Source organism: Chlamydotis macqueenii, chromosome 2 (genome assembly GCF_036417535.1).
Source record: "Chlamydotis macqueenii isolate bChlMac1 chromosome 2, bChlMac1.mat, whole genome shotgun sequence".
NCBI lineage: Eukaryota > Metazoa > Chordata > Aves > Otidiformes > Otididae > Chlamydotis > Chlamydotis macqueenii.
The window spans coordinates 121802221-121830181 of NC_141557.1; the positions used below are offsets into that span (position 1 = coordinate 121802221).

The following is a 27961-nucleotide window of genomic DNA, read 5'->3' on the forward strand; positions in this document are numbered from 1 at the left end:
CTGCTGTTCTGTGCAAAGCTTCTCCTTCTAGTCTCACTCTTCAGACCACGCAGAACAGGTTTGCATAGCAGCATTTACAGAATTTCTATAGCACTTGCTAAGAGATTTTTAATTCCAAAGGCAAAAAAACACTATTACACAAACACTTTGTATTAAGACCTGCACAAAGAAACTCAAAAGAATCAAGTTAACAGAGCATTTTTCTTGGTTTTGTTAATGTTTCGTGTGAGGTTTGGGGTCTTTTCACTGGGGCTTTGTTTTAGGTTTTTATTTTAAGGAAGGAGGTTGGACATACGGGAGAAGGTTACAGTGTCATATAAGCCCTGCTCATTCAATCCTTCAGAAGGAAGGAAACACATCACATTTGTATTAGTAAGAACCTAAGACTATGTGTCAGGCAAGTTGATAAGCAGCCCCTTCCCTCTGTCCATGACAAAACTCACTATTTTCAACATAGATAGAAAGATAAGCTTTAGGAGCTTGCTACTGGAAGAAAACACTTAAGGTAAGTGCCCTAAATCAGGGTGAGATAAGACTAGTTGCCCTATAATACAACTAATTCTTCCAAGAAGTTTCTACATAGGAATCTACTTTAATAGTGCAACCTTCTTCCAAATCTGCTAGCTTCACCTTCATCATTATGGAGTTAACAGTTGCAACATAACAACAATAAGAAAATCATACCTGTAACAACTCAAGGGTCATGGGAATATTCTTAAGCTCCTTCAATAAATCAAGAGCTCCAGCCTGCAAAAAAGAAACAAAAAAAAAAAATGTTCAAAGTCAATTTAGCAGCAATCAGGTACTTTAAACAGCATATCAACAACATACTCTTATCTGCCTTCAAGGTTTCAGACTGGATTCAAACCATCAGTTCCCAATCTATCCATAGAACAACTCCAGGACAAGGAATGTTCTGTTTCACAAACTCTAAGTATTAACAGGTCTTAACTCAGAAATAAAAGTATTCACTCAAAGAGTAGAGAAGTTTTATCCCATATAATTCGAATGCCAGTTAAACTATTCTGTCAATTACTACTTAACCAACATACATCATCAAGAAAACAGCCTCAAGGGTACTTCACATAACAGCATCAGAAACAAGCCAGACGACAGCAATTTTCAGTTCAGAACAACCTCGCCTTTTCTAGCACAAGAACTTGGAGTTGAGAAGCTCTGCATAGTCCATCAATAATGCATATATATACCTGCATGTAACTATATATACACAAAACATACAGCCAACATTCTTAACGGTATTTGTGGTGGTGTGGCAAAGCCAGAAAAGTTTACTATTTTAAAAACTGTGACCAGATCACACTATTTTACTAGACACAGCTATAGTTTCTGCAACAGAAAAAGACAAATTTGTGACTGTGTCTACCAACAAACGCCCAAATGAAAAAAAAAAAAAACTGAGCAAGACTTCCTTTCAAGTCTTATTTTCAACTATTAAATACCAATGCAATGAAATACATAGATTAGGCTGCATAAATTAGTGCAGAAAACACTCCTCAGCCTATACCAAACTGGACAAGCATCAATATGTTCCAAACTGGAAGCCAGAGCCCATCCTTAAATGCTATAATATCTGAGCTAATGCACTTGTTTATTATTCAGCTGTTGTGAGGTTTTTCTTTACCCCTGCTAAGATGATAAGGAAAGGTACAAAGTAATACTGTGCAAGCAGCCATTTTCTAGAGAGATGAGTTAATTTCAGAGATTGTATTGCTAGGTTAATTATTAGTGACAAACTCTTATACACAGTTACTCCAACATTTCATTCCTTGGTGATGCTGGCCTAATTTAAAAAAAAAAAGTTTCATAAATGTGAGCTCCACAATTTAGGTTAACCTCTGCATCCTTGATGTTTTACCACCTCTACTTAAGCAAAGCCCTGCACCATCCACTTCTTACTGTGGCACATGGATTGCCAGACTATAGCAACATCCTAAAGGTTGAGATGTGTTTCGCTATTATTCAAGCCTATAGTTCTGAACCTATGAGCTATGAACAGCAAGAAGGCAACTGACTTCGCACATAAGAAACTACTCTACTCAGGCTAAGCCCATTGCTTTGCTGCTTTTTTAAAAACAATTCAGAATGGTTTGGAAACAAATGCCCAAGAAATCCCATCTTGCAGATCTTTGGAATTTGATTCCGTTGTGTCTCCTTAAGTCTCCCTCAATTCATCATATTTTGTTTACTTCAAAATGCATTTTGCTTGACTTTATTTTTAAATTCTCTCTAATCAACTTCTAATATGACACCTGTTGCAAGGAAACTCTCAATCTCCTGCTGCATCTGCAAGTCTTACAACGTAACCTCTAAAGATAGCACATAAAATAACCACCAAGAGGCTGAAAAAGATGAAAGCAGAACTTCTCTGTCATATCCCAACAGACACAGCTTTGGATCCTTTCAAATGTCTACTACAACCTCTGATTTTTACACACATCTGACAGTAAAGAAGCCTCTAAAAACAAACAAATATGGCCCATCTTACACAAATCCAATTCACCAAAGTTCTACTATTTTGCCCTCACTGTAAAACTTAAACTTTCATCATGACATACAAAACTCCAATTTTAACCATAGAATTTTAGCAGCAATGATGCAAGACCGGGAAATGTCATGCTGTTTTCAATTGCTAAATTGAGTTGGCATACTAAACCACCTCTTTCTCTAAACAGTCGTAAGCATGGTTTCTTCTGTGCAAACTCAGATCCAAGTTAATTATCTTCTCTAGTACAAAACAAGATCAAATTCAAGAGAATCTTCTTAGCTAAAACAAAGCAAATAACAAAAGTCAGTATCATTTTCAAAAATATAATCCGATATACTTACTTCCAAACCAATTAAGTTATTAGCAAACTCTACACAGTATGTGATTTCAAAATAAACACAGGTTATTGTTATCTGCAATTTCAGCAGAACAATGATACTGTAATGCTACGTAGGAATTACAGCGCTCTTTTCACCTCATCTTAGAAATAGTCTAGTCAAAATTTCTTTGCCTCTGTTAAAATTCATTTCCAATTGCAGGTGTTAAACAACTTCATAACTCCCAGTCTAAACATTTTCCAAAACAAGTAACTTGATATAGAGGAGGTTAATAAATCATGGAATTGGTCAAAAACAAACAAACAAACAAACAAACAAAAAAAAAAAACCAAACAACCCCACAAACCAAAACCCAAACCTCAAATCAGGAACTCTACAAAGATGTTACCTAGATTTCATGCTGTTTTCTGTATTAAATAAAAAAAAAAAATTTCTAATGCACTAAAGCTCTCCAAGTCTTCATTCTTCTCTTATCAACTATATTAAGCATACCAAGAATGCTTTAAAATTATGTTTAAATTGAGCTCAAATTCACAACAACTAAACAGGGTTTTATAACCACTTTTCTCGTCATAAAGTCAAATGCGTTCTTTTTCTCAAAACCAAAGTGGAAGTTGCACAGCAAAACTTATGATTCCTATTTTTCTAATGTAAGACTTCTGCGTTGAAAAACACCCCTATCATTAAAAACATTATTATAAATTTTCTTTTCAAGGCATTTCTACAATTTTACAGAAAACAAAAGGCAACACTCCATTGCTCTCAGCTGCCTGGCCTCCAGTTTACCTTATTACTTGAAATAACAGAAGTCTGCTTCATACAGGTTTAGTAGATTACTCCTCTCAGATTTTCTTAGCTGATCAGATCATAACACCAGAATTATGTTCTACATTCATATTTTAAAGCTACACTTCAGGCAACAGAAAATGGAGTGTGCTTCTGAAGACAGTAGAGCTATCCAGTTACAGTTCTGTTCTGCTTAAGGAAACAAACTTTTAATAACACAATTTCACATTCTCTTCTCTAAACTTCCTCAACTCTTGATTTTTCTAGTCCACAGGTGCAATCTTATTTTTCATACTTATTCATTACAGCAACTTAATTGGAAAAAAATGTACCTACATAGAATAAAAGCTACAGGAAGGCATTACGTGTTTTAACCCAATCACAGTTATTCTGAAGGAAAGTAATATCTGTTTCAAACATGCAACCAATCCTGAGCTGCATCAAAGGAAGTGTGGCCAGCAGGTTGAGGGACGTGATTCTGCCCCTCTGCTCTGCTCTGGTGAGACCCCACCTGGAGTACTGCACCCAGCTCTGGAGCCCCCAACATAAGAAGGACATGGACCAGTTGGAGAGGGTCCAGAGGAGGGCCACGAAGATGATAAGAGGGCTGAAGCACCTTTCCTACGAGGACAGGCTGAGAGAGTTGGGGCTGTTCAGCCTGGAGAAGAGAAGGCCCCAGGAAGACCTTATAGTGGCCTTCCAGTACCTAAAGGGGGCCTACAGGAAAGAAGGGGAGAAACTCTAGCAAGGCCTGTTGTAATAGGATGAGGGGTAATGGTTTTAAAACAGAGGGAGGTAGATACAGACTTGATATAAGGAAAAAGGATTTTTTACAGTGAGGGTGCTGGAACACTGGCACAGGTTGCCCAGAGAGGTGGTAGGTGTCCCATCCCTGGAAATGTTCAAGGCCAGGCTGGACGGTGCTCTGAGCAACCTGATCTGGTTGGAGATGTCCCTGCTCCTTGCAGGGGGGTTGGACTAGACGGCCTTTAAAGGTCACTTCCAACCCAAACTATTGTATGATTCTATGAATATCTGAAATAACAGCACGAAAATGTATCTCATGGTGTATTAAATACAACATTGCAATTATTATTTTGTCCTTCAAAACAAAGAACTGGATATATCCCCTCACTAAAATAGTTACAAAATACACACAGCTACAATTAAATACTTAGTCAAGGCAAATGACCAAGAGTCTGACTCAGGAAGACTGTCTCCAATGACTGCCTTTTCCACCCATCTAAAGAAATGTCAAATAGCACTTTGCCACTACCCACAGAGTCACCCTTTGTATGAGAGATTAAGCATCTCTCATCATTTGATTTCTAACAACTTCAGAGTGAAAAGGCATCAAAGCTTTTTTTTTTTCTTCTTCTTTTATTGACAGGTTTCATCAAATCATCCTCATTCAAAGACATACACCAAGTACCTGTTGAGCAAAAATAGAGAAAGGAATACAAGAAATTGTCAAAAGTATCATTATCCAGTGAGTACTTATGTAAGAATGCATTTCTCAATCAAGCTTCATCTTTGGGAGACAATGAAGTACCTCTTCGTAATAACCATCTTAATAATTTTGCTAAACTTAGAATTTTAACTACAGGGCAGGATTAAGTAGGAAATCACATTGTGCAATTAAGGAAGAAATACCTTACAAATGACAAAGACTAGTTAAAAAAAAAAAAAAAAGCAACACAGGAATCTCTCAAGTTAAGTACCGATGCACTTCCTCTACAAAGAATTTTACCACAGTACACACACACGCCTTGAATAAACTGTCAGATCTCAACTATCAGCCACAGAGGCAGCAAAAGTCCTCAGCCTTAGAAAGTTTTTGAGATAGCAATAATTCAAAAACAGAGAGCAAAGCTGCTTCTGGTGCTGCAGGTGCTCTTGCTCCTGGGACAGGAGTGAAGACGAAGATCCAGCTGCTGGCTTCAGCCCAGCTGTGCGCACTGCATCTGGCCACATCAGACCTACGCTGACCCCAGTGAAGACACTGCACTTCTCCCTAGAGCTCTGAAAGGTAATTAGGCTACATGCGCTAGAAGGTGAATACGTGTCCCCATCTGCCACTAGGAATTACGTTCAAACTCCTAAGCCTCCCAGATCACAAAGAAATACACTGTGGTCACCAGGAGCGTCTCTGCTGTTACTGCAGTGATGCTCCTGAGCATTAACAGTCATTCCCATACTACCCGAGAGTTGTCATTTTCTTTCTACTGTCAGAAGTGTTCCAAACAAAACTAAATTGACTGCACTTTACAACTGTCATTACCACGATATTTAAACACTTCACAGTCACTACGTTTTGATCCTTTTGACATGTCATAGGAGAGGGCCACTACTCCAATTCTTGAGTCAGGAAAGTGGGACAATTAATTCCTTTGTGCTGAAAAGCATGGAGAATAGAAACAAAAAGAAGGTGGGAGAGGACAAAAAGGAAAAAGATAATTACATTAATAAATGTCAGTTGCAAAAAATTCTTTCCACTGGACAAGGCTCCTGTCTCCACACTGTATCATTAGAGAGTTCAAATGTATCAGAGCTAAATGATATAATATTATGGAGCACCAAGTATTTTGAAACACAGAAAAGCATGGCCCGTATGTATTTGCAATGAATTTGCTTGGATTCTGAACTAAAAAAATTTCACCTGTATAAGGCAATCAGTACTTCAAAAACATGCAAATCTTTTAAAAGTGTTATTTATAATCTCCATTATCTTAAACAGTAAGAAAATTACTTCTCTAATCTGCAATTCCACACTGCTCAGTTCTGAACTATCACTAATATTGAACATTTAATGCACTATCACGACACAGAGAAAAAAAACTTTATGTATTAAAACAGCAGCTTGTAGGAATAGCAGCAAAAATATACAAATTACAAGAGAATAACAATGTGCCTACCTGAAAAGCAGAAGTAAACACAGTTTACAATTTACTTGTATGCTATTTTATGTGTAACCATAATCAGGTATTTAGCTGCTGCTGCTCATTCTGATTTTACTTACTTTGATGTTTTTGTAGGGAAAGAATAAACATTACCTAAGGAAGTCCTATATCATAGAATCATAGAATGGTTAGGGTTGGAAGGGACTTTCAAAGGTCATCTAGTCCAACCCCCCTGCAAGGAGCACGGACATCCCCAACTAGATCAGGCTGCTCAGAGCCTCATCCAACCTGGCCTTGAACATTTCCAGGGATGGGGCATCCACCACCTCTCTGAGCAACCTGTTCCAGTGTTCTATAACTCGCATTGTAAAAATTTTTTTCCTAATTTCCAATCTAAATCTACCCCCCACTATTTTAAAACCATTACTCCTTGTCCTATAGCAACAGGCCCTACTAAACAGCCTCTCCCCATCTTTCCTGTAGGCCCCCTTGAGGTACTGGAAGACCGCTATCAGGTCTCCCCGGAGCCTCCTCTTCTCCTATATCAAGGGTATACATGCAAATTACACTTGAAGTAAGCTAACTGAATTCTTCCTGACTATATTCTATCTCCATTCTGAGGCAGAAATTATCCCCTGAATTAAAAAACCCAGCAAAAGTGATATTCATACTTTGTTTCAGGTCAAAAAAAAAAAAAAAAAAAAAAGAAGGAGCTCACATCCCCCACCTGCTTTGCTTCAGAAGTTTGCCCACACAATTCTTGTCACCCTGCCAAAGGAGGATTAGACTTCTTCATTCATATTTTGGTTTGCACACTCCACATAAAACTCCAGCTTTCATGCTCGAAAGCGAAAACCACCCGTCCAAAGGAGAGACCACCTCTGCCGCGGTTCTCCTCGGGGAGGGCTTCCCGCACCGCTCCACGCACTGCTCTCGAGCGAGGCCAGGACTGCGACTGTAACGGACGGGCAGCGGAGGGAAACGTCGTTTGGGGCCAAGTTGGGAGGCCGGGGGGCAGGGCCCCCCTCACGGCCTGACACCGCCCTGGAGCGGGGGGAGCACCGTTCAGCCCCGCCGCCGGCCGGCGAGGGACGGCCCGCCGGGGAGCAGGCCCGGCTGACAGGGCGAGGGCCACCCCCCCGCCCCCCGGCAGCGGGCGGGCCGCGCCGGCCGGCAGTTCCACGTCGTCTGGCGGCGCGGCGGAGCGGAGCGGGGCGGGACGGGACGGCGGCAGCCGCCGCAGCCCCGCCAGCCGCGGGGGGCAGCGAGGAAGGCGTCCAGGCCGCCCGGCAGCGGGAGCAAAAACGGAGGCGGGTGAACGGTCCCCGGCCGGGGCCCGGGAAGGGGAATGGCCCCGAACTCGCTCCAAGGAGACTGCGAGGGGCCGGCCGAGGCTACGCCGGGGCCCGCGGCGGCTCCGCGCCGCCGAGCCGCCTCCCGTCCCGTCCCGTCCCCGCTCACCGCGTTCTTCTTCTGCACCATCTTGTCCATCTTCTTGGCGATGCGAATGATCTCGTCCTCCGTGGTCATGGCTGCGGCGGCCCGAGCAGGGCACGGACGCCGAAGCGCGCGGAGCAGATCTTACTTCGCCTCTCCGCGGGGCGCGGGAAGCGGCCGGGGCCGCCGCCGAGCTCTGAGGGGAGGCGGGGAGCGGGAGTAGGAGCGGAGCCAGGCCGCGGCGCAGCGCCCCGACCCAGCAGCCAGAGCGGCAGCGCCAGGCAGCGCGCGTCGAGCGCCGGCCGCAGGAGCCAGGCAGCGCTACCGCAGGCCGAGACCATTGGCGCGCGGGCCGGCGGGGGCGGGGCTGCGTTTTGTCCCCCCGACACCTCCGCCAAAAAAAGCGCAAAACCTAACAGAAGTACAATTGAATGACTTCGTACAATGTCTCACCCTCACCAGCGCACAGCTGTTTAGTGTGCTGCCCTGTTCATTCAACGCGTAATACACCAAAAACCACGGCGCCGACAATTTGCTTCCTGTTTCCAAGCTTTTCTTCAACTGGCACTCGATTTTGTTAGCTTCAAAGGGATGGAAAATCCCCTCTTGCCTGTAACAGAGAAAGCTTTTCTTAAAGTCTATCCCTAAAGAGTTACTTTCGTATAAAATGGAGCGAGGATTTCCAATCGCCATTTCAGAGGAAGCCGGGGATTTACAAGTTCAGAGTCAGTACAAGAGCTGGAGCTGAACTTGTGCACTGAGCAAGTATCGCACTGTAATGTGCTACAGTGCTTCCAAGTCTTAAAGCTAGCCTGAATCTTGTACATGTTCCACGTTTATGAAGTCTGACAAATGTATAATACGCACCATCCATGAAATTCCGTTCATAAACTGAGTTACATGTCATGTTACAGTTATTTCTTGTTGAAAGAAAGAACAGCACCATTAAACCATTTTTACTGTAAAATAAAAGTGTTTACTTGAAGAGAATGGTAAGCATATCTGAAGGTTATAGAAAGATTGCACAAAGATAATCCCCTACTAAGATGCAGGAGGGTTCTGGAATCTATTATTAGTAAGCAGTCTAATGCTGTGGATGCCTGAGTTGTAAACCGAGGACTGTAAAATATGTACATTTTGGAGAAAGGCGAGATAGGCCCTTTCCTTGACACACCACTCGCGGAAGCGATTACAGCAAGAACTGCCACTGCACTTACACGTCATGTACTTTGCAGCAAGACTCTCGTGTGTTTTGAAGCTATACAGAGAGAGGTGGTTTTCAGGCAGTTCTACATAGTGCTCAGTGCACACAACGGTCGTGGCATCTGTCAGTTGAAAGGCCTGCACGTACACAGACATATTGGAAGCAATTAAAATTATCTGGGCGCTAGATAGGATCTTCCCACAGGTTAGATTTGAGCCATGAACTGGACAAGCATACAGAAACTGTCTGCAGCTTTTTTTTGTTGTTTTTTTCTGCCCAAGGGAAAACAAAGCAGAACAAAAAAAAAATCACAGAAATTATTCCTTAAGGAGAACACTACCTTTTTTTTCAGAGACAGATTTTGGGGAGAAAAGAAAAAAAAAAAAAAAACCAGTGCTCGCCACAACATTTAGGAGATTGTGCCAGTTCAGGTTTAATTCCACTTTGCCTAGATGCAGTAACCTAGTACCTGTAATAATCAACTCAGGTGAAGTAAGAAGCTAACCTCAAATGAAGTTTATAATAATTTTTCCCCACAACCACATCAGTGATAAAAGCAGTACACAGTGCGTTAGCAGCTGAGAGTTATTGCTACACTATATGGTAAACAAGCTTGTACGTGTGCAAGGTGCAAGTGAGGTCAGGGATAATGCTATTAGAAAACTAGAAATCTCAAATCAGACAGTATGATTGGTTTGAACATACTTAAGTTCTGCAGTGAAGTCTTCCAGTATTAATTTTTTTAAAAAATACTATTCAACACTTTCTTAATTGGAAATAGATGGAGAGAGTTAAAAAAATGCAGATTAAATCTATTAACATCCAAAACGTATCAGGTAAGGAAATTATAATTGTAAATTAGATACTATATAGCACTTATAAAGGACCTGCTGCAGGACTGTAAGGGCAAAGCATGTAACATTTTTTTAACATCTAAATTAATAAAAGTAGCATCAAAGAAATATTTCACTAGGGAAATCAAAGACTAACCAGATGGTAATGCGTATCTTTTTTTTTTTGCAGACATGCATTAAAAGAAACCAAAATACAGCTCTCTTTATTTGCACTGTATGCTACAATATCAGAATGATACTCAATTAACTGAACCAGTACTAGCCAGATTCTTTTTATTAGCTGCTCTATCATCCTTAGGATAGCAACGCTTTATTGCAAAGAAATACACAGCACTCTCCATGGTTGTTCTGTTTTAGCTGTTTCTGAACCAAGCAGCTTTGTACAGCATCGGTCCCTTCTATAACATGCCACTGTAAGTCCAAAGAACAGTAGGGGAGGGAAAAAGAGACCAAACACAAGTTAAACTACACATTTTTTTTTCCTTTATGTTTAGCTTCTTTCTCCTAAATAAACCTATTTGAAAGAAATAACATAGTTTGTTGCAGTGCATTTACCTGTTACAGCATCTTCTCAGCATTCTTTTGCAAGAATTTCTAAAAGCTATCGTACGCCTGCTGCTGCAAAGAGCCTGCGTCTAACTCAGTAGAGCTTGTCATTTCCTGGACCACAGGACCTTCCACAATACCAAGACTTAACAGACAGAGATGGCTCTCCTATGAGCGTGCACATATGAAATGTTGTAGATTTTTACGAACTGATCTCATTTGATATGAGACAGCATCTTGAGAAACTGGGGGGCAGGGGGCACCAGACAGTAGCACACACAAAGTTTGCAGTGAAGGATCTCTGAACTCCTATCAAGGCACTTTAAAATCCTCCATTTTCAAGACTAAGATTCTGTATGGAAAAGGCTCCTCTAATCAAGGGTTAACACAAGTCTACAAGATATACCATTCACAGCATTCCAAAAGGTTTTATGTAACCACGTGTTATACCCATTATATGCCTCTCCTTTTTATTTGAGCCCTCAGTGTAACAATGACTTAAGTCTACCAAAACAGAATTTCAATTGGGTTGAACCAGGGAGCTGATCCCTGACCTTTGCCGGGGAAGAAGAGACGAGTCCAACTGCAGCTACATGAGGAAAGCTGTAGCAAACAGAAGTTCCAATTTCTCAAAAGAGCAATATGTTCCTCAAAAATTTCTGAAACAGTAACATGCATCTTGATTAGTTGTTTCTATGGTTATGCAACAGATGGGTTGGTTTTTTTAATGTATTTCTTCACACTAGCTCTAAACTACAATGGCATGGCCTGAAGTTAGACCAAGAATCATTTTTAAACCCTGGTATTTGGAACATGTTATTAAATTACTTTTCAAAAGGTCTCCACTTTTTTTCAACTTGGAAGCAGTAACTGGAGGTACTGAAATGTAAAAAATACTTAAGAAAATCTTTTGCATTTTTTTTTTTGTTCTAAGTCACATTATTAGACTTCCGTATTCTGGGACAATCTCTACTTATTTTTTGTACAGAGACTGAAAGTATTTAAGCCTTTTAAAGATCCCTCCAAATAATTTTAAATACTATGAAATAGCTACCGAATAATTTCGAGCAAAAGCTATTTTAAGAGTTTGGTCATATTCACAACCAGGGAACATTCGCACTCCAACTTTTAGACTCCATCTGCTCCATCTGTTAATGCAGACAAGTAGCCTTTTAAAATAAGAACCCTGAACGATCCCTGAGGGAAGTCGACCTTCTCCACATGGAGAACCTAAACCTCCCACTTTGATGCCTGAAGCAAGGTTCACTACACCTCAGCAAACTGGGTAGAAGTTTTAAGTTTTACAAGTTTTGCAGAGAAAAAAGAGGTAATGGGTTGCTTTTTTTTTTCCTAATAACTGGAACTAAGAGAAAACCTTTACCTACTGTGTGGATGTCCATTAAATTATGTAATTACTGTGTTTAGATCAGCTTTAATCAGCTACATCAAAAGGTAGTTGTTTCACTCAAAGAGAATTAATAAAACCTGTTATCCTAAAGGCAAATGGTGGTCTCATAAGAGTGGCAAGCAATGAAAAGAAAAGAGAAAAAAAAAAAGAAAAAAAAAAAATCTGTTCTGCAGCTATTATTCTTCAAAGAATCTCATTTCCAAGTTAACCAACAGACAGTCTGAAAACTTCTTGAGTCACCTTCTTCATTTACACCAGTGGTCTCAAATTATATTTGATAAAGTTTAATACAATAGTACATTGTAATTTTCTTACTATGCTAATTCTAAGCAATGTTTCTCCTCACAATTATCTCCTTAGGCATACCAAGGCTGAAAGTAAATTGAAACTGAACATTGCTAAAAAAGTTTTTCATTAAACTGACAAATTACTCTGTATAGTATGGCATCTTTGTTGTTACTAGCTATTCTTATAGCCTTAAGTTGCCACGCTATATTCACACACGGCACTGCATCTATCGTGCATGTCCATACCTTCATGAACTTCCTAACTGTACTCCCGACTGACTTTTAGACATCAATCTACGGAAACAAGCAGCCTTTTAGTTGCTTTAAACTCCCTGAGGGGATACATGTACACCCCATTCCCTCTCAGCATCTCTTCCCAGACAATCTCAGGATTTCTCTAGAGCGCCCCACATTACGTATACCACTGACCAGCCTCAAATACTACAGTTAACCTAAAAAGGACACGTAACCCCTGACTCCTTTAACAAGTATCTTAAGTGGTATGTATGCCAAACCTAATATCACTTCAAAGGCTCCCCGACACCACAGAACTCCCAGAGCAAGGTATAGCAGTACACAGTGAGAAGACTTTAGCTCTTTTGTGTCCTAGAATAAGGCTACTAGAAAATATTTTCATTTTCTCTACCTTTCAAAATTACTGCAAACTTCAAGTAAACACGTTAAAATAAAACTAGCCTAGAATATGAAAAAAAATATATCATACTTATCATTCTGTCAACAAGGTAGCAAAACATAAACTGGTATGTGTTTTTTTTTTTCTTTTCAGTAACTACAAATCATCGTTCTTTTGTATTACAGCATCATACATATATTCATATATTACCATGCAATACACTTGCAAGAAGCCTCTAAAGCGCCTGTTTCACAGCACATGAAAGCTCAACTTCTTTCAGGTAAGTATGGAAAAAAGTCTTTAGTACTTGCGCAAATGCTGATTGAAATTTATTTCACAATGATAAAAATGGAAAGATTTTACATTTTCCCTACTACATAAATAATTTCCAAAGTTACGAGTCCATAAATAAAATGAGTAAACTAAGTAAATTAAATCTTAGATGCTTGTATTTAATATAAATGGCTTATAGTTCATAGCACAAAGAGTAAGTGTTCAGTATTTCTTTATAAAATTTAATATACACAGGCCTTGTACATATGGCTTCATTAACATCTTATACAATTTGTTCTCAGTCATATCCATCAACACAAATAGCACCTCTACATAAAAGATGCATCCTAATGATTTCAATGAAGTGCAGTGTACTACATTAGAGAGAACATGTTTTAATTAACAGTTCTTAATACCAGTTGCAGTGTACAGTACTTTTACCAATTTACTGTGTTGTAATTATACAAGATAGGAGGAAGAGACCAAATCATACAGCCCTCACCACAGTACAGACCCCAGTACAGGTTTACTTGAAGAATGGCTGGAAGATTTGGTTTATAACACATAATTCAACATATTTATTAAACAGTGGGCAACGTATTCCAGCAAGAAGTCAGAGTTCTGACTGCACAACACTGCAGTCAAATTTAAGTACCATTTTGACAATAAAAACACATTAGGGAGTTTGTTTCAGTGGGTCTCTAACTGATCTGCAGGCAAGGTATTTTAGTATCAGTGCTTTCGCTGGTTTGACAGACATCAACCCCTTTTGGGAAAACTCAAACATTACAAAAAAGCCTCCTTCATTATCGGACAGTTTCAGATTGTAGTTTATAAGGATAGGACATTCACATTTAAAACGCTGACATTCCAACTTCTTTATTTTAATAGAATATTATTAAAAACCCCACCCCAGACTGAACTATCATTCAGCCTAAAAATATATGCAATCATGACAACAATCCCAGCACCAAATCATTTCAGGTAGTAAGTTCAGCTACAAGATCATACACACAGCTTTCCAACTAGCTGTGAAGTTACAAAAGACAGGAGCTGAAGATATACACTGTAATATGGGATAGGCTTCAAGTACATCCTTGAAGTTTCCTCTAGCTTCTGGGCTCATTAACAACCCCCAGCTACAACCTACTAATATACTCCTACAAAACAAACAAACAAACAAACAAAAAAAGCAACCAAAAAAAAAAAAACCCAAAAGCAAACCACAACTTGAGAGGAAGAATTCTTCCTAGAATACAGAAATTCAGATTAAGTCACAACATCTACTTACATTTACTTCGGTAGTACAGCTCTTTGTAGATGAAGGAAGTGGCAAAACAATAGTATGAATAAAGTCTTGTTGTGATAGCTGAGTGTTTGAACAAAGTTAGCACATAAAGCATTTCTAGAAAAACATCTGAAAGCTTCATGAAGACGACAGTTGAAGCTGACTTGGATTAAAATGCAGAAGTACTAGAAACTCACCACAAGCTGTGAACACAGTTCACCAAACTGAAGAAAGTGTTATGAAGCTAACACAGAATAAAACTAGGACTGATCTAATTTTACCATCTTAGAATGAGTTTAAAAAAATATTTCTAACAGAAGAAATAATATGTGAAATGAGCACACAGTCCATTAGAAGTTGAACAAGACAGCTGAACAGCATTATCAAACAATTTACAAACAGAACAAGAAAATAATAAAGGAAAAATCAGATGCTTGTACAGAACTTTGAAAGCATGCCAATATTCATGGAATTATTTAGACAACAGGGGAATGAAGATAAATCTAAAAACTAGGGAAAATAACATATAGTTTGCTTACCCAGTTTGCAGTTCAGCAGGACTGCAAAATTAGCTAATGCAATTTGGGAATGACTCCAAGCTAGGACATTCTGTTTTCTCAGTAGAACTTTGGCACAACTACAATAAGAATATTATGGTTTCTTCTGTGAACTAAATTAACTGAAAGACAAATTGGCAGATAAATAGAACAGAGTGACTGAGGGAAAAGACTAATTAAACTTCAAAGTTAATAGACATACGCTGTCAAGCACACAGATGGAATATCTAAAAGGGTTTCAGCACCATTTAGAAAAAAAAAAAAAATCCTTTTCAATTTTACATATTAAGAGATGTTTACTAATCCTGAGAAACTGGATTAGAAAAAACAACTTCCTAAAAATGAAGTGCAATACATATGAAAAAAAGCACTGAAACCTGAGAACTCATACTAGGTGAACAAGTCAGATTTCTGCTAACAGCTATGTTAAAGAAGGGATATAACGGTGTTATTCCCCATTTATGCATTTGTATCAGTAGATGCTTTGGATGTAAATCCATATACACTGTAAGAGGACCACTCAATTAAGCTGGGAGAGGAGAAAGTACCGTAAATGCAGGTATGAAGCAGAGTGCTGACAACACAGATGCATCCAAAATAGGAATGTTCTTTGCTTGCATATATACTATAGTAGAGAACATTGTTACGCAGCATATTACGTAGTAAAAACTGTAGTACATTTTTTAAACATTCCTAAGTGTGTTGACAGAACAGCTGTTTCCAGAAGTAAATGGTGGCTTTTAACTGCAAAAAGCTGTTGAGCATGCATTGATTTCTGTAACTCAGTGTGTTTCACATTTTTTTCCCATAGTAGGTCTTCATATTCCTGGGCTATACTGATATAGGGAAATGTGGAATGATATATTTGAAAATAAAATTATTTGTTCTTTTTCAGAAAGTATTAGATGGTATCAATTTAAAGTTTAAGTTATACCCTAATTGCACCTGTATTTCCATTTCAAAATGACTCAGGTTAGTCAGTATCTGTGTTACACATGAGACTTCAACAATACACAAAACTACACAGCTGCATTCTTTTCAGTTAGTTACTCCAAAGCAGAGGAAAAAAAAAATTGATCAAAACTATATGCTGGAATTGCTGTTGTAAAATACATCACCCACATTTCTACACAAATGAAAGCTACAGAGACTAAAGCACAAGATGAATATTTAGTAAGAAAATAGGATTTTTAAAATGAAACTTGAATTATTCCTACGCACTTCAGAATTCTGTTCCAAGTCAGCACTTGACATGAGTATACAGTAATTAAAAAAAAAAAAAAAAAGACAATAAGCAACAAGTGACGGTGTAATGAGGAATTAATCCCTTTAGAATTTCCACAGTATGTACCTATATGAAAACAGTTAAAAATTGAGGTGGTTTAAATATAGGAAGTAGCTTCACTGACTTCTAGCCATTCTAGGAGAACAACCCTCCTTATCTGAAGTAACAATTAACATTTAATATTTAAAGCTTTGTCCTTGGTAACATTTATTTTACCATCATATGCCCACTATGTTACATGTTGTGTACTTTATGCATCCATTACATAAAGAAAATGTTTTAATATGTTTTCAGTGAGTATTAAGAACAAATCATGTCTCAGGTAGAACTAAACTAGTCACATTTATGTTGCTCACTTAAATTTAGTTTTTAATTACTTGTACAAATAGTTTAAAATTCTGCAATCAAAAAAAAAAAAAGAATCAGACATCTTGAACAGTATGCTTAGGTTACATTCCATCATTGTTAGCTAGCTGCCTCATTCACATAGTCCCACCAGTGGACAATTAATACCAAAAAGATTATAATTTCTTGTACATGTGTATTATTTAACCCTCATCCTAAGTATAAATTTGCAACCCAGTATTAACACTGCAGGTATAGAAGTAATGCTTCCTATCAGGCATATGAAAAGATTAATACTACCACAGTTGATGCTGGTGTATTTATATAGAAGGCTTCTCACGTATCATTTCAGTCTACGGGAGGTAAATGTTTGTCTATGAACTGTTTTACATCCATCATCTCCTGTTTAAAGATAAAAGTATGTATTAGTTGAAGTTCCCTACTAATATATATTCAGCTACACTAAATCATGCTTTAACATTTCAGTTATATTGAGCAGCTGGGCTACAAATATTAATTAGTTGATAAAATCCTATCGCTTTGCACATAGCAAGTCAAGGCTGATAACTCTTCAAAGCCCAATGGACTCAGAAGAGGCTAAAATACAAGAAAAAGAGTAAAAACTACTTTTTTTCCTCTCTCTGTGAAGTTGAGTTGGCAAGCTACGTGTTAATCATCAAGTGACTGAAACAGCATCAGGCTGAGCACGGACAGGATTTGAAGGTAGCTAAGGCCGTAGCTTCGGGTATACTTTAAACTGCTGCAAGTTAGCAGCAGTGTGAAATTCCAGCAGCTCCTCCTAAGCAATATAGCTAACTAGACTGGGAAACCAATCCATGTTAAAAATAATATAATTTTTTAAATGAAGTCAACATTGTAAGAAAGAGCACATTATTAATATATTTGTGTGACAAATCAATGCTATTACTGGCTAAACGCAATACAACTGTGTAAACACCTCAAAGAGGTCATCCAAGGCTACAGTTCCCACAAGATGCAGCAGTCCAAATTAACAAAGTTACTGCTGCTGACAAATGGTAGATCTGTTGCTTGCCTCTTCTGTTCCTTGCTCCTACCATTTACTTTGTATGAGTTCTGATGCTTCAACTCACTACAGCTGCAAAAACTGAAAACAACAGCTTTTGCCATTTTAGCAAGTTCAAATGTCTCGGAGAAGTTTCTGATCAGCTTCAGAGCTGGTGCAAGAAGGAAGAGAGGGCCACAAGGTCATGAGCAGAGGGAACTAGTCCACCCCTTTCCAGCAGCAACAAACCATTACATCAGCTCAGCTGCCTGCTGAGCCAAAACCATAAATAGAGGTTCTGAAGCTGCCTCTTCCATAGCGTCAACCCTCCCTTCCCATTTCTTTGAGGTCTCCATACACAGAACTAACAAGATGCTTCTCTTCAAAATACCAAGTTGGATTTATGCTGTGAGAATCTGCTTTCCAACTCAGTGATTTTTTTTTTTTTTTTAGTAAGCAAATAATGAAAATTGGGAGGGGGAAAGAGTATTTTATAGACCAACTAGCCTAGTCTCAAAAATACAATCTTATAAGGAAGCTCCCACTAGTCATATAAACTTTTGCCTTGGATGCTTTTTCAGACGGGCATTCAGTTACTCACTAAAGTAGGTCAGTAGCATCAAGCACTTGATATTAAAAAAAACCAAAAAGAAAAACAAAACCAGAAAAAAAACCAACCCCAAATCCCTGCACCAAATACATATTTGAGTTGAGGGGAAAAAATTAACCAAACCCAGCTAAAACATTGTATATTAAGAAAATTACCTCAATACAAGAGCTATGCATCATGCCAGAGTAAGTCCTGAAGGTTACGTTGGCTGGATTTATCATACTCTTTAGCTTCTCCACAGTGAGAGAACCAAACATTAAAGGAACCAATGGGTCACAGTCCCCATGGCACTGAAGAACAGCAATCTCCTTGTTGACACCACTGATAGGGCCCTGTTAGGAGCAGAATTAGAGGGGAGAAGAGAAGAAAGAGACAGTAAGCAGAGGTTATCTTAGAGATAAAATAACCCCATAGCACTATGCCCTGTGACAGGACAAATAAGTTGAATTCTGAAGGAAAAAAACACAACATACAGTCTGCAAGTTTCTTACAAAGTAAGCTCTGTGCCTGAAAACACATGAAGTTCAAAAACCTGCAAATAAAATGTTGGCACTAATTTCAGAACAGAGGAACATGATTCCTGGGCAAGTAGAAAAACTGATGCTTTGTTTAAATACCTGGTCTCTAGTAAGATAGCGCCTTGCAGATGGAACAAATGGCAAATACATTTACAAATGGCAAATACAAATACAAATTCATCTTCAAGGAAAATTTGCTCTATCCTTTAAGTTTCCTAGGAATGTCATTTTAAGCAGAGATAGCTACTGAGTATTTCCTCATTTTTTCCTACCTGCCAAACTCTGTAAAATTCCAGGGCCCTATTTTAAAACTTCTGAGTTATCAAAAAACTGTCAATATTCGGTAATAACAACAGTCACCAATTCCTGCACAAGATACACTCTTCAGATATACTCATTCCCCAAGTGCAAATTAGCTTAGGAAAGAAACAAATACCTGAGGAAAAGAAGCCCGTAGAGGAAGCCAACAGCTGAGGGCTACAACACCTGCTAATTTTTGTTGTGTTGTAAGAGCTGTATACAATGATAAAGCGCCTCCCTAAGAGAAAGAGATTAAGTATTAGAATGGTGATGGTAATGTTCCTTTTAATGCTTTCAAGATCTCTGGTTTCTCCTTTAAAGGTCTTACTCTATTCCAATCTATTCTTCTTTAGAACCAACACTAAAATCAGTATTCCTGTACAACATTTATTTTATTTTTTACTCCTCTCCAAGTCCACATGATCAATTCAGAAGTAAACACAACAAATTTACTGTAACTAACAGCTGGGAAAAAAAAAAAAAAAACAACCAAGATATGAAATAAAGCATTGCCACTCATGACAGTATTATCACTACTTAAATATTTTAATTTACTTGCCTGTAGACTGAGGAGTTGGTGTATCGACCAATTAATCTATTAACCTACCTACCACAGATTTCTTACAAGTATAAAGGGAAAAATTTCCCAAATAAATCCAGACCATCAAATATCTACCAAATTAAATCAAAAAAATACTACCAAGATTTTCAAGCAAAGCTACATAAGTTAAATGCATAAAGACTTTAAATAGACTATTAATTTTAGTACTTTTTTTTTCCACATGCACATTCATTTTCCAATGAATAGCAATTATTTCCATAAAACTAAAAAACTCCCTTTCTTAGGGCAAAGGGAAATCAACACCTTACAATTTTAGAAGCACCTAACATCAGCTCTCTTCAATTCAAGTGTCTGGATTTCCCACATTAGGAAAGCTAGGTTACTTCCCTAGAAAAAGACACAGTTCTTCTCAACCATACCTTACCTGAGAAAAGCCACCCAGGATAATTCTATTAGAAGGAATTCCATTTTTTACTTCTTGATCTATCAGTGCTTTAACTGCAACATAAATAAAGGCCAGTAGTTAAAAACCACTCTATTCTGTAGAAAGTCCAGAAGAGGAAAGAGACCTTCTCCCTGATGCCAATAGAAAGCTAGTGAAAGGAAAATCTAATCTGCTATACATTAAAAAGTATCAAGAAATCTAGAGCATGATCTGAAATTCCAATGCCACTATACAACTTACAAAGAGGAAAAATTTGCAAGTAAGTCTTGCAAAAGCCCCACTGCCAGGAAGACAGTATCCTCTTCTAACTATCCAGCCACACAAGTGGATGCTCGTACAGCTCTAACCTGCTGTGCTACCCGCGATATCTTAAAAAAAAAAAGTACACTGGTTCCCATGCACATTTCTTATTTGAGATTATGAAGTGTTTGCACTGGCAAATTGCTCTACCTACTCATGAAGTTTTAAAAAAAACAAAACCACAAAACAAACTGTGCACTCAGCTAAACTTTGATCAGCAATAATACGATATATACAAGCATACCATTCTCTGCTGCCTGCTTGATCCCAACTTCATCTTCTTGTGCATCTGGGGAAAGTCCAATGATATCAAACCTTACAAAAATATCAACAAGAGAATTACTCATTAGAGCATCTATTCCTCTTCCTTAAAACATAAATAATAAAATTGGGATATTTTCCAGATAAAAATGTTAGCTGATACATTAGTTAGTACCAACCACCCATAGTTTACAAGAAATAGCAGACAATCTGTGAATATGACTAAGAGGCTAGATACAGTCAACAAAGCTTTTCTGAGCTCTGCTATCTTCTGTCATTTACTACAGATCAAGCAGCTCAGTTTTGATATTTGCTCCCAAAGTGTCACAAGGAATTTCAATTTATCAGTTGCATGTACAAAATTAAAACACTGTTTGAAGAAATGTAAGAAAAACAAATACCAGTTACTTGGGGGAGGGGGGAGAAGCCTGAAAAGGACCGATTTAAGCTAATTGAAATCTACCATATTTTTCTTGCTTTCTATTCATAGAAATGGTTAAAGTTTGAAGGGACCTTCAAAGGTCATCTAGTCCAACCCCCCTGCAAGGAGCACGGACATCCCCAACTAGATCAGGTTGCTCAGAGCCCCGTCTAATCTGGCCTTGAACATTTCCAGGGATGGGGCATCCACCACCTCTCTGAACAACCTGTTCCAGTGTTCTACAATTCGCATTGTAAAAAATATTTTCCTGATGTCCAATCTAAATCTACCCCCCACTATTTTAAAACCATTACTCCTTGTCCTATCACAACAGGCCCTACTGAACAGCTTCTCCCCATTTTTCTTGTAGGCCCCCTTGAGGTACTGGAAGACTGCTATCAGGTCTCCCCAGAGCCTCCTCTTCTCCAGGCTGAACAGCCCCAATTCTCTCAGCCTGCCCTCATAGGAGAGGTGCTCCAGCCCTCTTATCATCTTCGTGGCCCTCCTCTGGACCTTCTCCAGCTGGTCCATGTCCTTCTTATGTTGGGGGCTCCAGAACTGGACGCAGTACTCCAGGTGGGGTCTCACCAGGGCAGAGTAGAGGGGCAGAATCACCTCCCTCGACCTGCTGGCCACACTTCTCTTGATGCAGCCCAGGATGCGGTTGGCCTTCTGGGCCGCAAGGGCACATTGCCGGCTCATGTTGAGCTTCTCATCCACCAGCACTCCTAAGTCCTTCTCCTCAGGGCTGCTCTCAATCCACTCTCCGCCCAGCCTGTATTTGTGCCTGGGATTGCCACGACCCAGGTGCAGGACCTTGCACTTGGCCTGGTTGAACTTCATGAGGTTGGCACGGGCCCACCTCTCCAGCCTGTCAAGGTCCCTCTGGATGGCATCTTTCCCTTCCAGAATGTCGACAGCACCGCACAACTTGGTGTCATCGGCGAACTTGCTGAGGGTGCACTCTATCCCACTGTTCACGTCGCCAACAATAATGTTGATCAGGGCCGGGCCCAACACGGACCCCTGAGGGACACCACTTGTGACTGGTCTCCACTAGGACATCAAGCTGTTGACCACCATTATCTGAGTGCAGCCATCCGGCCAACTCCTTACCCACCGAGTGGTCTGTCCATCAAAGCCATGCCTCTCTAGTTTAGAGAGAAGGATGTTGTGCAGGACAGTGTCAAAAGCTTTGCACAGGTCCAGGTAGATGATATCCACTGCTCAATTCAGAATGGATGTTCTAAATAATAGTTTTTAGATGACCTACCAACCCACCAGATGTTTCCACTGCAGGTCTCTACTACTACTGACTATAAATTCAGACGCAATACAGACTATGCTTGTAAAATAAAGTGGTTTTTTATTCTAAGACATACAGATTAGGCCTGAGGAACAGCCATTACCATAAATACACAAGGAATTACAGTGCACTTATTATAAGAACTGAACTAAAGCAAAAGCTTTTTATACTTACACCTGATAAAAGCTAGCCTTTCAGGTTGTTTGTGATTTTTAATCAAGACGAGTTCAAACCTCTAGATACCTTATGATTGGAATCGTACACAATTGAACAAATACTTACCATGACGGCATAGCCATGTTCATGTTCAAAGAAACTGGCATAACTGGCCTAGAAATGAGAATGAACAACACTGACATAAGATATATACTGAAATTTAATAATGCAGATGCAGTTATATCATGAAATGACATATCCCTGATTCTGTCTTACTTTTAAACCACAATTAACATGAGCTACTTTGTAGCATCTCTTCAAGAAATCTCTCTTGAAACCTGCCAGTCCAAACACGTTTAATATTCAGAGGTGAATTACAACTCTCAAGGAAAACATTACTGGGGTGCTTTTGCTTTATATATCTGTGCGTGGCGTATTAGCATGTACATATTAGATATATACATACATAAAGAGATACATATAACACACACATGTACCTCATTTAGTTATTTCCAAGTAACAGTTATTTACCATAATTCCATACACATGCTCAGTGGATGAAGGCACCTTACACAGCAGCATCAGCAAACCTAAGGAAGCAGCCAAATGCAGCACAGTGGCGGATACGAGTCCGACCACACGTGCTTCTCTCAACAGCTGAATCTGCTTAAGCAGTGCCTGCCTTCACTGCACGACTCATTCCCACCCCTCTGCTGCTGTACGGCATCTTTTTAGACACGCCAAGACAATGGCAATGGACCATGCCATGGATCAAATCTGGCTATAGTTTTAATCCACTGAAATCGAGGAGCATAAGTTCTGTGGGAAAAGACAGAAAGAAGACAAAGAGCAAGCAAAAAGAACAGCAGATGTTGCTAAGCTCCTTTTGAATGGCTCAGCAAAGCATGGCCACGTGGTAAAATAAATAAATCGCAGACCAGTAATCAGGATTACACCAAAACATTGCTTACTTATTTCCCTATCATCCCTGCTCCACATCTCCCAAGACTGCTGGAGCAAAAGAGAATCTGAATTTTGTGTTAAAATAAATTAAGATTATACGTAATTCATTTTTCTATCATTAAATAAATACTAGGTAAATCTTAATGCTTTATTTATTCACTCTTGACCCTGCTCAGAAATATTTCACTTATCAAATTGCACAAAGACAGCTCAAATTGCATTATTTGCTGAAAATATTAATACCCTGTGAATATCTGAAACTTGCTGTAGGTAACAGGGAAATTTTATCTATGCACCTGACTTTAAGCACATGTACCTAACACAAAGTATATTTAATGGTCAGTAATATACAAAAAATTACTCCTTTTTAAGACTGGCTTTTAACAAATGACTGTTGGGGGCAGGGGGGGAAACAACAAACAACTCAATCCAGTGAAAACAAAGTCAAAACAATCTAACTTTGCACATAAAATTTTCCAAATATCTTTTCAGTCTGAATTAGTAACAAGAGCCAAAAATGAATAAAAATGCAGTTTTGCCATAAAAATCATATAGCAGCTCCTAAAAATAACAGAATATTTAATAGCATCAACATTATTTTAGAGTGTTTTTTTTATATGAAAACGAAATGCAGAGACATCCAAATCCCATTTGACTTCACCATCTGTGCAAATGTCTTAGTAACTCCACAGAAAAATGTGAAACAAAAAAAAACTTAGTAACTTACGCATGTGGGCAAATGTATTTTACATGTGGGCTTTTGATACCTGCAAGTGCTTCTGACCATCCATGCCTGTTAACAAAAGATATATTAAATGACATTTATGTTTTGGCTTAGCTCTTATTTCTGTGTTGGTGCAACAGCACAAGGGCAAGTATGAAATACACCGAATGAGACCAATATAAACACATTTCTAGAAAATGTTTACATCAGCTGCAGTATGCTATGAATATAGTATTAAACTTAAAAGGTTTGTTCTGCCTCTGAGTATTTGTTGCATATATAGAGCCAGGGACACTTTATTAATTTGACTGTCATAGTTGCAGCACAGCTGCTGAAATACCTCTTTGGCTCTAGGGCAAAGCCTGCTCTGTATCTGGCCGGGTTTATTAACTTGGGTGCTGGAACATAGGAACACAGGTATCCTGCTTCCAGGCAGCTCTAGCCCAGAGGCTGCTTTGCTGCTCCATAGGGTTAAGGCAGCCTCTTTCACAGCCAAGTTTGCTTTTCCTGAACCAAATTTCTTGATGTGGGAAAGCAGCAAACTGACATCTAAGCTAACTTCACACAGAGCCAACCTAATCAATCAGACCTATTAACTTCGGCTCAGCTTGAATGCTCTCAGATTCCAGTAGTCCTGAACAACACTCCCGACTGTAGGTAGTTTTTTATTTTCAAGCACATGCTGTATGAACGCATAGAACAACGTGAGATCTGCACAGCAGAAGAGTCATCAAGCTTCCTATAAACTGGAAAACTGGAAACCATAATTTAAATAAACAGCTCTGAAAGACTCGCTCCAGGGCTCATCCAGACCTGAACTGAGCTGGACCCAAATCTGAACCCATGCAGAACCACTGTCTGCACCTGCACTTTGATTTCTGTAACACTTGATAGTACCTGTATTTCCTGATTTTTCTCATTATTCAGTATTCCTAACTCACTCACTAAATCAGATACTGGAAAGTTGATTCTAAGCAGAAAACACCTGTAACAGATTCATCAGTGACACAGCCGAACTAATGAGACCAACAGCAGACAAGCCACAAAAGTATGTTTGGCTGAATTTTAATCTCATCCTGAAAAGTTCATGTGTGCTACCTGAAGTTAAAGATGTTTCAAACACACAGACAGCACAGACATTTGAAACACTGGCTGCGTATTTCAGCCTACTTCCTACTAATACTTTTATATATACTACTAACAAATTGCGGGCGATATTACTTGCATAATTCTTGCAATATCACAGAAAGCAAAAGACGAATCTAAAGGAGAAATACGACTGAGGAAAAAAATAGTTAGGTAAGAATTTAGAATTAAGAAGAATAAGAATTTATAGCCAATGATAAAGATTAATTTGACAAATTTGGAAAGCAACATTGTATATAAATTTACACAGACTCTTTAGAACAATCCTCTATGTTGTATCTTTTGTTCAGATATTGACAAGTATCAATCATTAAGTGCTATTTATATAGGAGCTAAGAGAGAAAAAGAACATAACTCCCTTTAGACACTTCTCAGAATAAGAAAAATACAGTTGGTAAACTGAAGTGAGCAATTTAAAAATTCATGTGAAGTGGAACAGTAGTTCTCTTCAGACAATTCTCTTTTGGGTCACTACTACGGCTTTTTTTTGAGAAAAAAAAAAAGGCAGTATGTCAAAGGCAGTTCTACCTAATCTGACCTGCAGTGGAGTAGAGGGAAAAATACAGCTAAATCACCCTGTTTCCACAGAGGTGTTAGGACTGGTTAATGCACACATTCCAGTATGCTCAGTGCATCTGCAAGCTTGAGACTGCATGTTAGCTTTGTCACCAAAATGGAAATACTACATTTGTACAAGGAATGCAATTTATGTTAAAGAGCAATTCTCTGTGTTTTTTTTCCCCTTGCAAAAACCAACAGCAACCTGATAGGCAAGGACTCAAATTCCAAAGACTCAAAAGGTTCTGCAATCACTTGCTGTACATTTGGTGCCAAGATGCAGGAAGCACTGCTGCCTCAGCGGCATCCTGCCACCAGAAAGGAAAACAGATAATGCAAACAAGGTGGTGTGTCAGCACAACAAATGAGAACAAACATCTCCACTTGTAGAATACTGCCAAGTGCACAGACTTGACTCCTAACTTATTAAGTGTTATGCAAGTTTCAATTTTGACAGCTGACTTCTTTTTTAGTTCTTCAGAAAAAGTTTAAGTCTTTAACACTGCAAAGCAACATTCAAATTCCAGATAACAAAAATGGAGTTCTTAAAACAAAAAAAAAAAAAGTATGCAATTTTGCCCATAAGGGAGCACAATAAACAAAGCATTCATACTACTTATTTTCAGTATTTAAGTGCCAATTCCTTAAAGTCTTCTACTAAAAAAAGGTTTCAACACACTCCCAACTTGTTAATTCAAGGGCTTTAATGAATGTATGCTTGTATCTCAGCACACACAAGCTTTAAATTGAAACATCACACCACACCTAGAATGCCTCTCAGAAATTCCATACTCTTTCCATTTCCACTCAAACGTGGAAATAACAGGAACAAGACAAACAGGGTACTTGACAGCTTGTTTGGGGTTGGTTTTCTTTTGGAGTTTGAAGACCATATTCAGATAGAGAGATCTGCAGACATTAGGTGACTACTTAGGAGTTTCCTTAGATAACTCAAGTAAGCCTGGATTACCACGAACCCACTCTCAGGAAAGCAAAAGATCAGAAACCCACAGACTTCTTCCACTAAGTTTGACTCAAAACCAAAAGAAGGATCACATTCAGATCAAATTAGGTAAGAGATTGTAAAGAAAGAAGAAAAAGCTTTTGAGGACTTCTGCTGGGAAATTTTAAATAAATAGTTGCCACCATCATTCCAGCATACATAAAGTTTCATCTGTTGTTAGCCACTGCAGTCAACTGAGGGCAAAATGAGAAACTTCAGTAACTTTTAACTGCTCACGTCTTTAAAACATGCAGCCTTATATTTGAAACGGTAATAACTGTTAAGTACGTAATAGATCAGAGTACACACCCGGTATCTCCCAATCCATGAAGAAAAATGACCTAAAGGGAGGAAAAAAAGAAAACCCACAGTGGTGTAAGATCTCTAAACTGTGAAGGCACCTAACCCGCGCACTGCGGACGCCCACCCGAGCTCACGCACAGTTCGGAGCACGGCAGGACTTGAGAAGGAAACTCCGCTTCGTTCACTCCCCACCCCAGCTCCCCCCACGCCGGCCTCCGCGCCGCCATCAGCGGCCGCACCCCGCCCTCGGCACCGCACGGCCCCACTAACGGGCTGACACCGGTGACCTTCCCCCGCCCGGCGCTCGCTCCGGCCGCGAAGAGAGCGGGACCCCGCTCCCCGGCCCGGCTCTGGCAGAGACCTGTCAGCCCGCCGCCCCGCCATGCCCCCGCACACCAGGCAGGCGCCCGCCCTCAGCCAGGCCAGGCCGCGGCGTCGCCTCCAGGCCGCCGCGGCTGCCCCCCGCCCTGCCCGGGACCGAACCCGCAGCGGAGAACAAAGCGAGGCGGGGGCCGCCGCCCGCCCGGGCGGAGCCCAAACGGCCGGCGCCTCCCCGCGGCTCGGCCCCCCCACTCCCCGCCCGCACTCACGGCAGCCGTCGCCTTCCTGGCGGCCGGGATGATGGCGGGGAGCGGCGCCGACATGTTGTTGCCGCACATACACCGGGCTGCGAGGCGGCCAGCGGGACACCGGCCAGCAGCGGGGAGGCGGGA

The 27961-nt window shown here is 39.7% G+C and overlaps 2 protein-coding genes across 7 annotated transcripts in view; both read right to left on the reverse strand.

Annotated features, from left to right (window-relative positions):
- TCEA1 (transcription elongation factor A1) overlaps nucleotides 1-8221 on the reverse strand; it is a 29024-nt gene extending 20803 nt beyond the window's left edge. For both annotated transcript variants that reach the window (XM_086740812.1, XM_086740810.1), the window contains exons 1-2: nucleotides 7992-8221; nucleotides 685-747 (exon numbers count right to left, since the gene is read on the reverse strand). In XM_086740812.1, the coding sequence (XP_086596938.1) occupies nucleotides 685-747; nucleotides 7992-8060 (132 nt within the window). In that variant the 5' untranslated portion in view covers nucleotides 8061-8221. The remainder of the gene's footprint in view (nucleotides 1-684; nucleotides 748-7991) is intronic.
- Nucleotides 685-27961, reverse strand: LYPLA1 (lysophospholipase 1). 5 transcript variants are annotated; one of them, XR_015257688.1, is made up of 11 exons: nucleotides 27839-27961; nucleotides 27255-27286; nucleotides 24242-24307; nucleotides 22678-22725; nucleotides 20652-20722; nucleotides 20087-20160; nucleotides 19237-19338; nucleotides 18438-18614; nucleotides 16952-17050; nucleotides 9185-11230; nucleotides 8430-8577 (listed from the first exon to the last, which is right to left on the reverse strand). XR_015257688.1 is itself a non-coding variant. In XM_086740815.1 (10 exons), the coding sequence occupies exons 1-9, from the start codon at nucleotides 27905-27907 to the stop codon at nucleotides 16997-16999; spliced, it is 693 nt and encodes a 230-aa protein (XP_086596941.1). In that variant the 5' UTR covers nucleotides 27908-27961; the 3' UTR covers nucleotides 685-747; nucleotides 16952-16996. The 5 variants fall into 5 exon arrangements, 3 of the variants coding, with proteins under 3 accessions (XP_086596941.1, XP_086596940.1, XP_086596939.1); XR_015257689.1 differs by lacking the exon at nucleotides 8430-8577 and having other exon boundaries at nucleotides 9066-10436; nucleotides 11126-11230; XM_086740815.1 differs by lacking the exons at nucleotides 8430-8577; nucleotides 9185-11230 and adding an exon at nucleotides 685-747.